We start from the raw sequence: 16,683 nt of genomic DNA on the forward strand, positions 1-16,683 counted from the left end.
TCGAGTTGGCCCCGACTCATAGCGACCCCTCCTTGGGTTTCCGAGGCAGTATCACTACGGAAGTAGGATTGCCCAACCTTCCTTCCGAGTAGTGGCCGGTGGGTTTGAACCGCCAGCCTTCTGGTTAGCAGTCAAGTGCTTTAGCCACTATGCTACCAGAGCTCCTTTTTAGGATCCACTGTAAAGGTAAAGTAAACACAGGCAAGTTAGACTAGCCATCTTTGAAGTTATTTGAGTATGTTCATCCAAGAGGAATAAGAAGATTTAGAGAATGGCTTTTAAACTGACCAAGGAAAATAATCCTGGGATACCTCATCAGTATTTTCCCTGTACATTTCTTCTGCCATTTGCTATGCTTTACAGTTTTCAAATAGGAGGCCTAGTGGCACAAAGATTAAGAGCTCAGCTATTAACTGAAAGGATGGCAGTTTGAACCCACCAAGTGGTCTGCCAGGGAGAGAGACCTGACAATCAGCTTCCCTAAAAATTACAGCCAAGAAAACCCTGAGAGCAGTTCTACTCTGTCACATGGAGTCACTATGAATTGGAATCATCTCAACAGCACCCAACAACAAGAGTTTTAAAAGTGTTTTCACGAACATTATCTCATTTGAGTCTCACAAATAATCCTGAGAATGGGCTAGCAGGTACTACACGTTTACACAGGCTAAATAAGGGATCCACTGTAAAGATAAAGTAAACACAGGTCTTAGCACTTCTAGTACAGGGTCTTTTTCACTAAACCATTATTACTTAGCTCGTGTGCATAGTGGTTCACTTACATTGAAGGTTGTTACCTTCACTTGGTTTAGTCTCACAACAGGTATATGAGGGTCAGGTGGAGTGTTCATATTAACAAAGGTAAACCAAACCCACTGCCATTGAGTTGATTCTGACTCATAGCAACCCACAATGGATTTCTAAGGCTATAAATCTTTACAGAAGCAGATTGCTGCATCTTTCTAATGTGGAGCTGCTGGTGGGTTCAAACCACCATCCTCTTGGTAGTAGCCAAGTGCTACTACACTATACCACCAGAACTCCTTTAACAAAGGTAATGCCCATCATGTACAAGTATTCAAGGACAAGGCCACTTGGGAATTCTGAAAAATAAATTATTGTTCCTTACTGCTAACCTTAGAACATTTTATGTCTCCTCTATTTCCAGACCACACTCCAGACAGATGAGGTGAAGAATGTACCTTGTGGGACTAGGTAATGTACCAAGAAAAAGGTGTTAAGTCCATATAAGTAAGAAGAAGTAGTATTTGCTGGCTGCAGTAAGAGACAGGAAAAAAGGAGGCACCCCTTCCTGGTGGTTTATCAAATTTCCTAAACCCTAGCTCCCTATATTCCTTTCTCTCTCTCTCTCTCTCTCTTTTAATTGCGATTTGGGTGAAAGTTTACGGAGCAAATTGTTTTCCATTCAACAATCTGTTTTGGAACATACACTGCAGTCCCCAATAACAGCATTCTTCCCACTTCCTCCCTATACCCACCCCTTCCCTTCGTTCTTCCTTCCCATCTACTCCCACTTTCCTAGCTCTATCCCTGGGCAAACGCTGTCCTCTTGATCCCGTATGCTTGATTGTTCTAATAAACATGTACTCTCCTGATATTGCTATTCACCTTATAGGCCTGTCTGTTATTTGGCTGCCAGTTGAGTCACAGGGGTTAAGTTGAAGGCTACGTAAGGGCCATAGTCTTAGGGTTCCACCATTTGGATGAGACTAGTAAGCCTGATCTTTTTTGTGATGTTGAATTTTGTTCCATGATTTGCCCCCAATCTGTCTGGGATCTCTTAGCTCCTATATTCTGATTTGACTAAGTGGCAGAGTACAATAAAGAAAAGTAGAGGGCCTTGAATGCCATGATAAGAAGTTTGGACTTAACCACTGGGACGAGTGAGGATCCATTAAAGCAGATAAATGACATGGTAGAGCAGTGCTTTAAGAAAATACCTTTAGGTTAACTAACTATGGAGAACATTTAAAGGTAGGAGGAGACCGTAAGGGCAGGAGATTTAAAGAGAACATGCTTGTAGTGGTTCATTTGAAAAATAAAAAGGGTCTTAACTGGGATAGAGTAACAAGGTAAACAAAACCATGAGTAAACACAGAATTGGGACATCCCACAAGATAACTAGCCTGTGACAAGGGACAAGGTTGTAGATACTTCTTGGTAACAGCCAGCTACCCAGAGGGACCGAGTAGTTGAACCTGTGAGCTCAGGACCAAAGTTGCAGAGGACATCAAGCTCAATTAGCATAACATACTACACAAAACATTGTTCCACCTCCTACTTTGGCGAGTAGCGACTGGGATCTTAAAAGCTATTAAGCAGCCATCTAGATGCAATGACGGGTCTCTCCTCGTCCAGACCAAAGAAGAATGAAGAAAACCAAAGATTCATGGAAAGAATTAGTCCTAGCCACTGGTACACCATCAATCCGCAGCCTATAGAGTATGAGACCAGAAGAATTAGATGATGCCCAGCTACCACTGTCAAACCACTTGGAGGGGGATCTATGTAGGAGATCCTGGATAAAGAGGGAGAACAATGTGGAACAAAAAATCATTTGGAAAAAAAAAAAAAGGAGGGGGGACCAGATTTGCTGGTCTGATAGAGCCTGGTGGAACCACTGAGACTATGGCCCCTAGCTGCCCTTCAGGTCTAGAATTGAACCCACACCTGTGGCTTCCAGCCAAACAAAAGACAGGCATATGAGTTGAACATTTACCTGAGATAGATACACTCCTTGGAGAGAACAATCATGGGAGAAAGAAGGGCTGCTTATGCACAGGGAGACAGCTCAGGGGGCAGGAGTGCATGGAGGGATGGACACTGGGAAGAGGTAACTGTCGAGAGGAAGTGGGAGGGGAGCTGTTGCATTGTGACAAATTGTAATCAATGTCATGAGACAAAGTGTATGTGAATTGCTGTATGGAAAGTGAATTTGCTCTGTAAATTTTGAGCCAAATCACAATTTAAAAAAAAAAAAAGATAACTAGCCTCATCTCTTCACAAAGACGTTTTATTGTCAGAGTCTGTTTTTCTTTTAGAAACTTCTGAAATTACTAGATTTATTGTGGTGTACTTGGATAAGAAAGAATCCTATGGATGAAAAGAGACTTAAGATACATAAATAAATGCAATGAACCCTCATTAGAACCTGGTACAAAAATCACAGCTATCTAGGATGCCACTGTTGGTCTCTCCTCTTCTGAAGCAAAGAAGAGTGAAGAAAACCAAAGATGCATGGAAACAATCCAAAGGACTAATGGATCATGAAAACCTCAGCCTCTATGACCCTGAGACCAAAGAACTAGATGGTACCTACTACCAATGCCAACCATTCAGAAAGGGATCAGAATTAGAGATGCTGAAGAGAGTGGTAGAAAAAAATGTGGAACAAAATTTAAAAACATAAAAAGACCAGGTTTATTGATTGGAAAGATACTGGTGAAACCCCTGAGACTGGCCCCTGATCATTCTTGTGGGCCTGGAATTGGACTTACTCCCGTGGCTTACCTCTCAGCCAGACAATAGACAGGCCTACGACCCAAACAACTCAAGAGAAATGCACTCCTTAGAACAATCAACCATGGGAGATCAGAAGGGCAACACTTGCACAGGAAGAAAGCTAGGGTGGTAGGAACCCATAGGTAAGAAGGACGCAGGGAAAGGGTAACCATGAGAGGAGATAAGAAGAGAGCTTTACATTGTGGGGATTGTAATCAATGTCACAAAACAAAATGTCTATGAACTGTTGAATGTAAAACAAATCAACTTTGTAAAATTTTACCCAAATAACAATAAAAAGTTTTAAAAAATAATAGCAGCTAGAAAAGGCATTATGGGGACAATTGGAGAAATTTAAGTAAAGATCAGGTATTAGATGTTAATGAGTTACTAACTTTCTTTAGTTTGAGAATGGTATTATGGTTATGTAGGAGAATGCCATTGTTCTTAAGTGATGCTTGCTAAATTATCAAGGTGTAAAGCATCAGAACTGCAGCTTATTTTGAAATATTTAGTAAAAATAAGGTAAGTCAATAACTAGAGTAAAATGTTAACAACTGTTGAATTATTCCTTCAGCTTTTATGTGTGTTTGAATTTTTTTTTTTATAATGAATATTTGGATTTGGGGAATAGTGTTGAAAACAGGGTGAGAAACATTGATCATGAAATTTTCCAATGGCTTTTTAAGTTCTGAGAACTACCTGCCTTGCTACAGTTTTGTTTCCTGCAATTAATTGCTTTAATCCAAAGGTTTATTTATTCAAAAAATACTAACTCTCTTCTTACTTGCACCCCAAAAGTCTCACTTTTATCTTTGTGGAAATATGTGCAGGAAGTGTGATTTCTCAGGAGGTTGTGTTCTTCATCTGACCTCTGAAGATCCTACTTGGAAATCTGAGTTGCTTTCTAACTTTCCATGAACTCTTCTCCTTTTCTCCCAAGTCACACATCTGATGCCATTATCTTAGGAGACTGCACTGTAGTCCAAGCCCATGAGTGATGTTTTTCTCCAATCTCTCTCTAATAGTGGTGGTGTGATGATCTACTTTGACAGAATTGAGGTGGTAAACTTCCTGGTGCCAAATGCAGGTAAATTTTTCCAGTTTCCCCTCCCCCACAGCCTACTCTCCCAGATTTCTACGTCTGAGAAAGTTTTGAGTCTTGCCTTTTCTTACATCTAAAGTTATTCCTTCCCTCCCTAGTGTATGACATAGTGAAGAACTACACTGCCGACTATGACAAGGCCCTCATCTTCAATAAGATCCACCATGAACTGAACCAGTTCTGCAGCGTGCATACACTTCAAGAGGTCTACATTGAGCTATTTGGTAAGAAAGTCTTTTCTGAGCCCACCATGCTTTGTATCCCTATTTCTCCTGACTGCCTACTTCTGAGCTGTGGGGTAGGAGGAATATTGCAGGATGGTTACTTAGGAACAGGAATCCAGTACTCAGGCACTAGTCACAAAGGGGATTCCTAGAAAATGTCAGTGACAATGGAAGAAGATCCATTAGATTGATTGAGCTTTGGGCACAGGTGTGATAGCAGAATAATCACTTCTGGCCTGAATCAGAGAACTGGAGTAGAAAGGTGTTCCCGCTGTCTGTTCCTAAAATGTCATTCTATAATTAACAAATAATTAATTTTAGAAGAACCTTAGAGATTATCCAGCCCAGCATCCTCATTTTTGGTAGGGATTGATGCCATAAGAGAGAAAGTGATTTTCCTGAATCACCAAGCTAGTTGGTAACAGAGCTAAGACTAGACCATCCTCTAGCTCTCACTCCAGTATTCTTTCCACCATACCACACTGATAAAGGGCACTCAGGGATGGGTGATGAGAATGGTATGGTCCATGTTTAATTCTAAAACTGGGGTGAGGACCATAGCTACTTACAGTCCATAGAATCTTTGTGATTAAAAAAAAACCTGTGTACCTGTTGCTCTGTAAGGATGAGTAAAAAAACACTTAAGACAAAAAGGATCTACATGGATAAATGGACGCATTTTGTCAAAGTCAACACAGCCTGACTTCACTGGAAAGAAACAGTTCAGTAACTCATAGTTCTTCTGTGGTAAATTGTTATGTTTACACTTGATGCTAGGAGTTTTATAGTAGCCAGTGCTAAAAGTAAATGAATTTTTCAACCTGTTATAACTATTTTCTACCTATTATAACTATTCTTCTTTAAAAAAATAATTTATTTTACTTTTCTGTTGTTGAGAATATACACAGCAAAACATATCCCAATTCAAGGTTCTACATGTACAATTCAGTGACATTAAGTAATGTCACAATTCTTCGAGTTGTGCAGCCATTCTCATCCTCACCCTCCTTTTCTGAGTTGTTCCTCCCCCATTAACATAAAATCACTGCCTCATAAGTTTCCTGTCTAATCTTCCAAGTTGGTGTCATCAGTTTGATCCCATATACATAGATCTTAAAACAGCGTATTCTCAAGGCAGACGTTCTTTACTAGTTAAGCTAAACTAATGTTTGGTTTTAAGAAAACTTCAGGTGACGTTTTTGGTTTAAGGTTTAAAGATTATCTTATGGCAGTAGTTTTAGGGGTTTTTCTTGCCCCCAGGCTCCAGAAAGTCTGGAGTCCATGAGAATTTAAAATTCTGTTCTGCACTTTCTCCCTTTGATCAGGATTCTTCTATAGGGTCTTTGATCAAAATACTCAGTAATGGCAGCCGGGCACCATCCAGATTACACCTGTTCTTGATATTAGGACAATGTTCTTTTCTAGGAATTCTCATAAAAAAAGACCCAAGTGAGAGCATTTTTTATACTAGATAAATGGAGCACTCATTGCATCACCAATAATGTTAGTTAAGTAAGCAGCCTTTTGCACTGTATGTAAGATTTAAGAAATCATCAGAATCCAGTCTGTGGAATCATTAAAATTCCTTGCATACTGATATGACAGTTGAAGAAAATATTGTTTTAAAATCTTAACAATGAAAGCATAGTGTTTCAGTTTCCTAGTGCCACTCTGACAGGAATATATACCACAAATGAGATGGCTTTAACAAACTAGTTTATTTATACAATTTTTTGGAGGCTAGAAGTCCGAGTTCAAAGTGCCGGGCTCTGGTATTGGTTTAATGACAGGTACATAGACCAGTGGAATAGAATTGAGAACCCAGAAATAGATCCATCGACCTATAGTCAGCTGATCTTTGGCAAAGGCCCAAAACCCATTAAATGGGGAAGAGAATGTTTGTTTAATAAATGGTGCTGGCAAAACTGGAGATCCATTTGTAGAAAAATGAAACAAGATCTGTACGTCACACCACACACAAAAACGAACTCCAGATGGATCAAAGACTTAAATGTGAAACCTAGAACTATACAGTTCCTCAAGGAAAATTTAGGATCAAATTTAAGGGCCCTAGAACATGGCATAAATAGCCTACCAAGCATAATTCAAAATGCACAAACAGCAGAAGAGAAACCAGATGATTGGGACCTTCTAAAGATTAAATTTTTATGTGCTTCCAAAGACTTCTCCAAAAGAGTCAAAAGAGAACCTACAGATTGGGAAAAAATATTTGGTAATAACATATCTGACAAGGGACTTACCTCTAGAATTTATAGAACACTCCAACACCTCAATAACAAAAAGACAAACAATCCAATTAAAAAATGGGCAGAAGACATGAATAGACACTTCACCAAGGAGGATATTCAAGTGGCCAACAAATATATGAAGAAATGCTCACGATCATTAGCTATTAGAGAGATGCAAATCAAAACAACAATGAGATACCATCTTGCTCCAGCACTAGTACATAAATTCAACAAGACAGAAAATAACAAATGCTGGCGAGGTTGTGGAGAGATTGGGACCCTCATACACTGCTGGTGGGACTGTAAAATGGTACAACCATTGTGGAAAGCAGTATGGCGATTCCTTCATAAGTTGGAATTAGAAATACCATTTGACCCAGCTATTCCATTACTAAGTATATACCCTAAAGAAGTGAGAGCCATGACAAGAACAGATATATGCACACCCATGTTCATCGCAGCACTATTTACAATAGCCAAAACATGGAAACAGCCTAGATGTCCATCAACTGAGGAATGGATAACCAAACTATGGTACATACACACAATGGAATACTATGCAACACTAAAGAATAATGTAGAATCTGCAAAACACCGCATAACGTGGATGAACTTGGAGGACATCATGCTGAGTGAAATAAGTCAATCACAAAAGGACAAATATTGTATTAGTCCGTTATTGTAAAAGTTAAGGAAAGGTTTATCTATAGAAGGAAATTTTCTTTGATGGTTACCGGCGGGGGAGGGGAGGGGAGGGACTGGTGTTAGATAGATAGAGATAGATATTGATTTGGGTGAAGAGAAAGGCAGCGTACCAAATGTGAGTGACCAATATGGCAGCATTGAGGATGAGAAAGACATAGAGAGGTACATGGGAAGTACAAACAACAAATATGAACCCATTTGCATATACAGTACTGAGTTCTCAGTGAAGGCAAACATGGGTATATGGATGGATAGATAGGTGGACAGGCTAAACGATTAGGTATGTCTATGAAATAGAGAGTGTGTCCAAGATCATATATAGGGTTGGCAGACAATTTCCTATAAGTTTGTGTGAATGATCAGAATCCCCAGGTGTATAGTAGAGCTGACAAGGAGCAAGGTTGCGGTCACTGCTTGGTCACAGCCAGCTACCCAGAGCAACCGAGTAGTTGATCCTGTGGGCTTGGGACCATAGTCACAGGGGACATCAAGCTCAATTGGCATAACATAATATACAAAACATTGTTCTACCCCCTACTTTGGCGAGTAGCGACTGGGATCTTAAAAGCTAGCAAGCTGCCATCTAGATGCAACGATGGGTCTCTCCTCGTCAAGAGCAAAGAAGAAAGAAGAAAACCAAAATTAATGGAAACAGTCAGTCTTCGCGACTGGTACACCATCCGATCTGCAATCTATACAACTATGAGACCAGAAGTACTAGATGGTGCCCGGCTACCACTCTCATCCACTTGGAAGGGATGTAGGAGATCCTGGATAGAGAGGGAGAACAATGTGGAACAAAACTCAAAATCATTTGGAGAGGAAAAAAAAAAAGATGGTTGGGACCAGGTTTGCTGGTCCAATGGAGCCTGGTAGAACCGCTGAGACTATGGCCCCTAGTTGCCCTTCAGGTCTGGAATTGAACCCACACCTGTGGTTTCCAGCCAAACAAAGTACAGGCATGTGAGTTAAACATTTACCTCAAGTAGACACACTCCCGGGAGAGAACAATCATGGGAGAAGGAAGGGCTGCTTATGCACAGGGAGACAGCTCAGGGGGCAGGAGAGTATGGAGGGATGGACACTGGGAAGTGGTAACTATGGGGAGGAAGTGGGAGGGGAGCTGTTGCATTGTGGTAAACTGTGGTCAATGACATGAGACAAAGTATATGTGAACTGCTGTATGGAAAGTGAATTTGCTCTGTAAATCTTCACCCAAATCACAATTTAAAAAAAAAAAAAAAAAAGTGCCAGGCTCTAGGGCTGGGTCAAAGCCCCTCAACCTTGGGCTTCAGCTCTGCTTTCTGCTTCTGACCCACTGAAGGTGGAGACTTCTTCATTCAGGCAGCAGCTGGCTGTTGAAGCTGAGTTGATAAATGAAAAGGCACAGTCCCGATATTACCAAACAACATGGCAGGCCACTAATTCAAGTCCAGAAAAAGTCCCAAGATTGGCAGGGCATGGCAGACTTGAACAATGACTTGGCTACATTCAGGGTTCAAGTGTACCAAAAAGCTGGAGACCATCCTCAGAGTTGCTTCTTATATACTGGAAGCAAACCACATCCCTAAAGCAGCTACTCACCTGCTCCCAGCAGATTCCACCATGGAGTTAATTACCAATCTCACCATGGGGAATAACTATATCCAGCTGCACAGCCACTCAACCAGGCCCAGCCAAGTTGACAACAACCTTAACTACCACACATTGTAATTAAGTAAGTTCATGATTTAGCTTTGTGGACTGTATCATTCAATCTCTATAGGCCTCAGTCTTGGCATCTATTAAAGGCAGGAGTTAGACTTGGTATTCCTCAGAGGCTCTTGCTTAGGCATAGGTGGCCAAGAATGGCCCCTTAAGGTCAATAGCAGCTGATAGGAAGGGAGGTGATTCAATTTAGAAGTCCCAACCTGGTTGCATTAAGTCTTTCTCAGTGCCCTTCTAGGATAGGATTAAGGATCTTGCAAGCAGAGGCAAGGACAAGAGCTATAAAACCCTGAGAAGGACCAAGCCAGAGAAGGCAGCTTTGATGTGGTGTTGCAGGATCACAGCTAGGGCAGAAGAGCAAACCAGCTAAGCTGTTCCTACAGTTGTCTCTGAAACAATGTACATGTAAATTCCAGACAAAGGAATTGGGACCAAAGCAAATAACGTATCAGAAGATTTGGGCTAGCTTCCAGAGCTGTGAATTGTAATTTTTTCCTTGTGTTTGATAGAGTTCCTAATGGAAACATTCTTCCTTGGAGCTCACAACATCAGAACCTGTTTTTCTTTTAGAAGCTTCTAAAATTTCTAGATTTAATGTGTTCAACTATTTTCAAAATACCTGACATAGCTATTCCACCTTCCTTCTTCCATGAAAACTGTCAGCTTTCCTTCTCTTTGGCTACAATCATCTAGGGAAAGGCTACTGCCTAATTCTGGAAATGTGCTAGAATTATTGTTTGTTCTTTTTTTAAAGCTCAGTTCCCTGTAGGGCAAGGTTGATATTAACCAATTTTCAACAAGAAGGATGCTTTCATCTTGAGGCCACAGGAAAAGGATACTCTTAACATCTAGATTGTATAGAGGGACTGTTTAGGCTTGCTCTTCCAGGGGTCTTTAGCTTTCTGGACTTGTATAAGCACACTACCTTGGGAGGACCTTTTGCCTTGAGCTGGTATTTTAGCTTATACTTCCCTCAACCCTGTCTGGAAAGTGTAATAATTCATTTTTCTGTGTCCTTCTTGATTCCAGATCAGATTGATGAAAATCTCAAACTAGCTTTGCAACAGGACCTAACCTCCATGGCTCCTGGGCTTGTCATCCAAGTAAGCATTGCCACCATGGGAAAGCTCCCTGATGAAGTTGCAGACCCTATTAAAAGAGATGTCCTTTTTGTGCATCACTCACCTTCCCATCAGTTGTTATTTTTATCCTTCTCCAGGCTGTGCGGGTGACAAAGCCCAATATACCTGAGGCAATCCGCAGAAACTATGAGTTGATGTGAGTATACCCTGTGCTTAAGCTATCACTACCACTCACTCATATCTCCCACCTCATCCCATCACAGAACTAAGCAAAGCTGTGCCAGGCTTTTATTTCCTTTCTTGAGTATTTGTTACAGCATATTGCACTGTAAAATGGAGCAGCCATGTCAGGCCAATCACCTGGGTTCCTTAACTGTGACTGAGAACCACAGGAGAAGCCCTTATGGAGCAGTGATGCTTTAAAAAGGGCCAGAGGGCCTTGTTTGTGTTTAATGGCTCATGCCAAAGGAGGAGATAGACAAAAGAGGATTAAGCGGACAGGCAGGTGTATTTTACTAAAGTAAATTATGTTTTATTTCCCACAAATGAGTTATTTTGGAGGAGAAGAAAAGCTACTATGTTAATGTTTGCAACAGATCAGCTTTTATCTGGGACATTGAACAGCCTTCCAGAAGAGAGTAAGAAATTGTAGTTTCTCTGTCTCCAGCAGATGGGTTTGATTTCTCTGGGGAACAGTGAGGTTCCTTTGAGGTTTTCACATAGCAATCTCACAGCTGCACACTTTTTTCCCTTCAGGGAAAGTGAGAAGACAAAGCTTCTCATTGCAGCCCAGAAACAGAAGGTGGTGGAGAAGGAAGCCGAGACAGAGCGGAAGAAGGCCCTCATTGGTCTGAATATGGTTCTGTGATCTCTTTTTCAGGGCAGAAGGACTAGGGATGGTGGGAAGATACAAGGAAGGTTCAGGCATGGTTAAATCACATAGTTCTCCAAAACCTTTTTACCACACCACAGGAGTGGCATTCATACTCCAAGAAGCAAAGTTGAAATTGTCAGATCATAGCTAGGGATAATGAGTTTTGATTTTCCACATAGCTCTTAAATGAAAGGAATCCTTCTGTTGATTCATAATTTATAATAATGGTTAACACTGAGTGCTTACTATGAGCCTTACACTTTTCCAAGTATACTACCTTATATTTAACTTAAGAATTAACTCTTACAGTCACCAAGTGAGGAAGTTACTATCATTAACCTCATTTTGTATGTTACAAAGGAGGGAACCAACACGCAGAGAGGTTAAATAACTTGCCCAGGGTCATATGGCAAGTAAGTAGTAGAACGAGGATTCAGATATAGAAAATCTGATTCTAGAACCTTTGTTCTTAATCACTACACTATACTATCGTCCAGCAAGAAGCCTGACTACTTCCTAGAATGAACTGGCAGGTGGAAACTTAATGAAAACCAAAGCCATTACCATCAAATTGATTCCAGCTCATGGCAACCCTATGTGTTACAGAGGAGAACTGCTGCATGAGGTTGACTTGGCTGTAATCTTTACAGAAGCAGATCACCAGACCTTTCTTTCCTAGCACTCTGGGTGGGTTCAAACCATCACCTTTAAATTTGTAGTGATGGAAAACTTTGCAACACCCAAAGACCATGGTGCATTGCACATGAGTCCCAGAAACTTAAGCTTACTAGAGAACACTTTACTTCTTAAAATATTCCTTTCAGAGAAATACCCTGCCTCGTGGCTTAGCAGAGAACTCAAAAAAAAAAAAAAAAAAACCCACTTGAGTCGATTCCAACTCATAGCAGCAAAATAGAACTGCCCCATAGGGTTTCCTAGATTTATGGAAACACACTGCCTTGTCTTTCTCCTATGGAGCAGCTGGTAGGTTCAAACTGCCAACCTTTTGGTTAGCAACTAAAGGCTTTAACCACTGTGCCACCAGAGCTACTTCTTAGCAGAGAAGTTTGGGCTTATCCCTTGTCTTCCTCAGAGGCTGAATGACTCTCCTCCCTTGGGCCCAGGTCTCTTCAGTTACTACTTTGCACTCATGGTATAATTCTGTGCTCATGGTACACTCCATTTCTGCCCATGTGTGCTATCATGGTTGCCCTCTGCAGGCAGTGGTTCTCCATCTGTGTTTACCACTGTCTCTTGCTTCAAGGTACTCAGACCAGGTGAAGGGTGAAATTGAGTCAGACTTTCAGAATATCAGGGCTCTAAGTCTTTTCTCAACCTCGTGAATATAGAGGCAGAAAAGGTGGCCCAAGTTGCAGAAATCACCTATGGGCAGAAGGTGATGGAGAAGGAGACGGAGAAGAAGATTTCAGAAATTGAAGGTGAGCAGAAGTGAAGTTAATGCCTGAGTTTTCCTCAGATTCCACTTGTGGCAAGTGGGTGGGAGAGTCATTTCCTTTGCTCTTTAATTTTTGCCCTAGAATGTTATGATTTCTTTGGAACATCATCATTTTCTCTGCTTAGACTTGAGTTCTGAGGAAATTTTGGCCAGGCTAGCATCAGTTTTCCATTTCAGAGAGTTGAATTCATTTCAGCAAATGCTAGCTGAGTGCCATTATGTGCAAGGCATTTTGTTAGCCACAAGAGAAAGGAAAATCAGATAGTCCCTGCTGTCTTGGTGTTCACAGTCTAGCAGAGGCCCCAGTGCACTGGAAGTAAATTGTGGAGCTGGGTCAAAACAGCAGCTCTCTCCTTCATGCCCTACACCTTCCTCCTCAGCCACTATATTTTTGAGTTTTCAATCTTCTCTGTGTAGATATTAGCATGGTTTGAAGAAGACACCTTTTCAGCACTACCAACAGTACAGCTGGAAAGATGTGTTATCTTTGCTGACTTTTGAATACCATTCTCCTTCAGGACCCTGCCCCTAAGCCCTCACCTCATTCCCACCACCCACCTTTTAGTTCATGGTGGTGCCTGTGTCAAGTAAATTCCAGGACAAAAATGGGATCTCAGGACTCAGCTTCAAGCTACAAGGTGCTGTGTCCCACTACATCTACTCTTCACTTACTAGCTATCTCGTTATTTGCATTTACAACAACTTTGAAAAAATTCTCAGGTGGTACCTCCAAAGATCTGGGCTGTGGCTGGGGCAAGGTACGTTCCATGGGCCGTCCTAATGCTACATCAGAGGCCCTGGCAGTATTCGGGCCACACGAGGGGCATGCGTTCTTCTGTTTGTCTGCAATGTCTTGATCTTGGCTCAGGGTGAAAGGGACACCACAAGATAGTGGGCCAACAGGGTAAGGCTGAGCAAGGACCTAAGGATGCCAGGGAGGTCAGTGGGAAAGGCAGGAAGTAGGGAGAGGAAAGGGAGCCATATAAGGCTGCAGGACTGGGACAGACAGAGGACTACTGGGGTTCCTGCCAAGGGCAGGCAGTGGAAAACCATCCAACCACCACCACTACCACCCCAAGCCCCCTGGGCTCCGTGGTGGTGGGAAGGCACGGTGGGGAATGGGGGCTCACTGTGCTACATGTGTCCCAAGACATGCCATCAGTGCTCAATGGGTAGTTTGCAATTGGGATGGGAGACACCAGCATTGAAGATAGGGACAGCCCCCGACTTTTGATAAGTGAGGAGTAGGAATATGCTCATTATGGGGCCTGACAGGCTTTGCAGGGACCTATTGAAGAGCCAATTAGGATTTCACAAATCATTGGCTCTTCATTAGGGATCGTTCAGCTGAACAACACATTTTACTTCTTATAAATACATGTCACCAGGTGGTAAGGCCAACTAAGCCAAATGCATGACAGCCAGGCCCAGCCAGACTACAGGCTCCCCACACTTCATCTCCCTCCATCCCAGGGTCATGCTGAAGGCATGCAGTGAGAACCCATCCACAGACTGATCTTTCTTCCCAGGCTTTTTGCTATAAATATTACTCGCATGAAGCTGGCCACATTCCCAAGACAAGGAAGGAAATATCAAAAATGTTGTATCTGCTTGACAGAAAGCTAGTCTCAGAGCAGATTGGGGAAGTATATTGCTTGCATTGTAGAAGCTTAGATAGGTTTTAATCTAAACGTGTTGGTCTGGACCATGGCATATAATTCTCTATCAGAGTTACACCAGCTTACCCAGTGTTAATTAGGGACTATTTGAAATGATTAATGGAAATAAAAGGAAAGCAGAGTTGGAGAGGTACTGAGCTATTTATGTTTATTTGTGGCCCCTGGTATTCCATTTTAGGGGAGATATGTCCCTGGCCTGTCTTTGGGCCTGTCTTGTTTTTCCTTTATACACGAGAAGGACAAGAAGTAGTAAGTTGTGGAACTGGAGGTTGAGACAGGTCCTACCTGTTTGTTTCCCAAAGAAACAGTAGAAGATGTAGGCATATGGAAACTGGGTAGCACTGCTTCACCCCCACCCCCACCCCGAATAATGCTGTCAAAGTTTATGTTTAGGGGCACACCAGCAGACTTACCAATGACTAGTCCCCATCATGGGAAGATGCCTTCAAAGCACTTCCTCATTTTGGTTGATCCTTACAAAAATTTGTGGAATAGGCAAAAAATGCATTTGTTGTATTTTTTCTAGTTCCATTGATGAGGAAATCAAGCATAGAAGGGGGAAAAAAAGCAGCTTCCTCAAGGTCACACAGGCAATTAGGAGAAAATTAACAGGGAGCAGAATGTAGGTTATCTATAGCCTCTACACTCCTGTAAACCACTCTGTGTTGCTTTTCATCTTGTTCCTTGCATTCTTTCCCCTTTTAGATGCTGCATTTCTGGCCCGAGAGAAGGCAAAGGCTGATGCTGAGTGCTATACTGCTATGAAAATAGCCGAAGCAAATAAGGTAAAGGCCTAGTCTAGCCTGTTGAAGAGAAGATTTGAGTATGGGTTTATATCAGGTCTTTGAACTGGTTCAGCCAAGTTCAGTCATGGCCGACAAAGCAACAACAGAACAGACCTGAATTTTCAAAATGTGGGTGAACCAGAACACTAACTAAAATGGGAAAAAATGCAATTTGAAGTCCTGCTAGAAATTTAATCTCCCTCTTAGGAAACAAGGGCAGTGTGCATGTTCCATAACAACCAAATCTCTGGACTGGCTGAGTATAAAACAGTGGTGCCTGGCTCACAGGTGGAGGCCAACCACAGCACTTTGAGTGTGTCACTTTCCATAGTCCTGGCAATAATCCAGAACCACTCATTAGGTTCCTAAAAGGGCTCACTACAATTCTTCCATGTCTCCCATTCCAGGGCTTCGACCTGAAATTTTTCCCATTGCAGTTAATGTCCCAGATCACCCAATTTCACTTCATTGGTCATGACTGAACAGTTTGAAGCCCTGATTCATATTGCTTGAGACTCCCCAGGGTTGGATGACCATCACCACCCAGAGCCCCACGTGGCTAGAACTGATGACTGCTATGCTATATGGGACAGGTACTTCCCTTTTCTTTAACAGTACCTTGATAGGAGTTTAAGTTTTGTATTAAACACGGAAATTTCTAAAACTCTTGAAACTCTTGGCCTTGCAGATCTGATATTACATCCTCCTGGAGAAGTGATTGCTCTGTTATTAATGTAACAGATTAAGGAAAGTAGAGAGGAGCATATTTCTTTGACAGAGACCCTCTCCATGTGAAAATTGAAGGGTGCCACCAAAGATTGCTTGAATCTGGCTCCACCTAAATCATCTTTACTTTTTTTCTTTTTTAATAGCTGAAGCTGACCCCTGAATATCTGCAGCTGATGAAGTACAAGGCAATTGCTTCAAACAGCAAGATTTACTTTGGCAAAGACATCCCTAACATGTTTGTAGACTCTGCAGGCAGCCTGGGCAAGCAGTTTGAGGGGCTAGCTGATAAGCTGAGTTTTGACTTAGAAGAGGAACCCTTGGATGCAGCCACTGAGGGGAACTGAAAATGTTTTTATATAACCTCAGATGACACTTGAAGAAACCTTCATATTTTAATGATGAACCAGAATGCCCCCTCCTTCCCACACTACCTTCTTTGACTCTCTTCAAGGTACTGTGGTGGCAAAGAAAGAAATGGACTTAAATCTACTCCCCTTCCTGGTAAGGGAGAGTGGGAAATGATTATTTGGGATTTTATTCAGGTGAATAGGTTATTTAACTTCTGA

General features: G+C 41.8%; 1 protein-coding gene across 1 annotated transcript in view; it reads left to right on the forward strand.

Annotated features, from left to right (window-relative positions):
• ERLIN2 (ER lipid raft associated 2) overlaps positions 1-16,461 on the forward strand; it is a 19,172-nt gene extending 2,711 nt beyond the window's left edge. The window contains exons 3-11 of the mRNA XM_007934968.2: positions 1,169-1,215; positions 4,551-4,612; positions 4,726-4,851; positions 10,542-10,615; positions 10,732-10,790; positions 11,351-11,442; positions 12,818-12,907; positions 15,309-15,388; positions 16,261-16,461. Coding sequence (XP_007933159.1) covers positions 1,169-1,215; positions 4,551-4,612; positions 4,726-4,851; positions 10,542-10,615; positions 10,732-10,790; positions 11,351-11,442; positions 12,818-12,907; positions 15,309-15,388; positions 16,261-16,461 — 831 coding nt within the window. The remainder of the gene's footprint in view (positions 1-1,168; positions 1,216-4,550; positions 4,613-4,725; positions 4,852-10,541; positions 10,616-10,731; positions 10,791-11,350; positions 11,443-12,817; positions 12,908-15,308; positions 15,389-16,260) is intronic.
• The last annotated feature ends 222 nt before the right edge of the window (positions 16,462-16,683 follow it).

Source organism: Orycteropus afer, unplaced genomic scaffold (assembly GCF_000298275.1).
Source record: "Orycteropus afer afer isolate SDZICR_OR568_19922 unplaced genomic scaffold, OryAfe1.0 scaffold00024, whole genome shotgun sequence".
NCBI lineage: Eukaryota > Metazoa > Chordata > Mammalia > Tubulidentata > Orycteropodidae > Orycteropus > Orycteropus afer.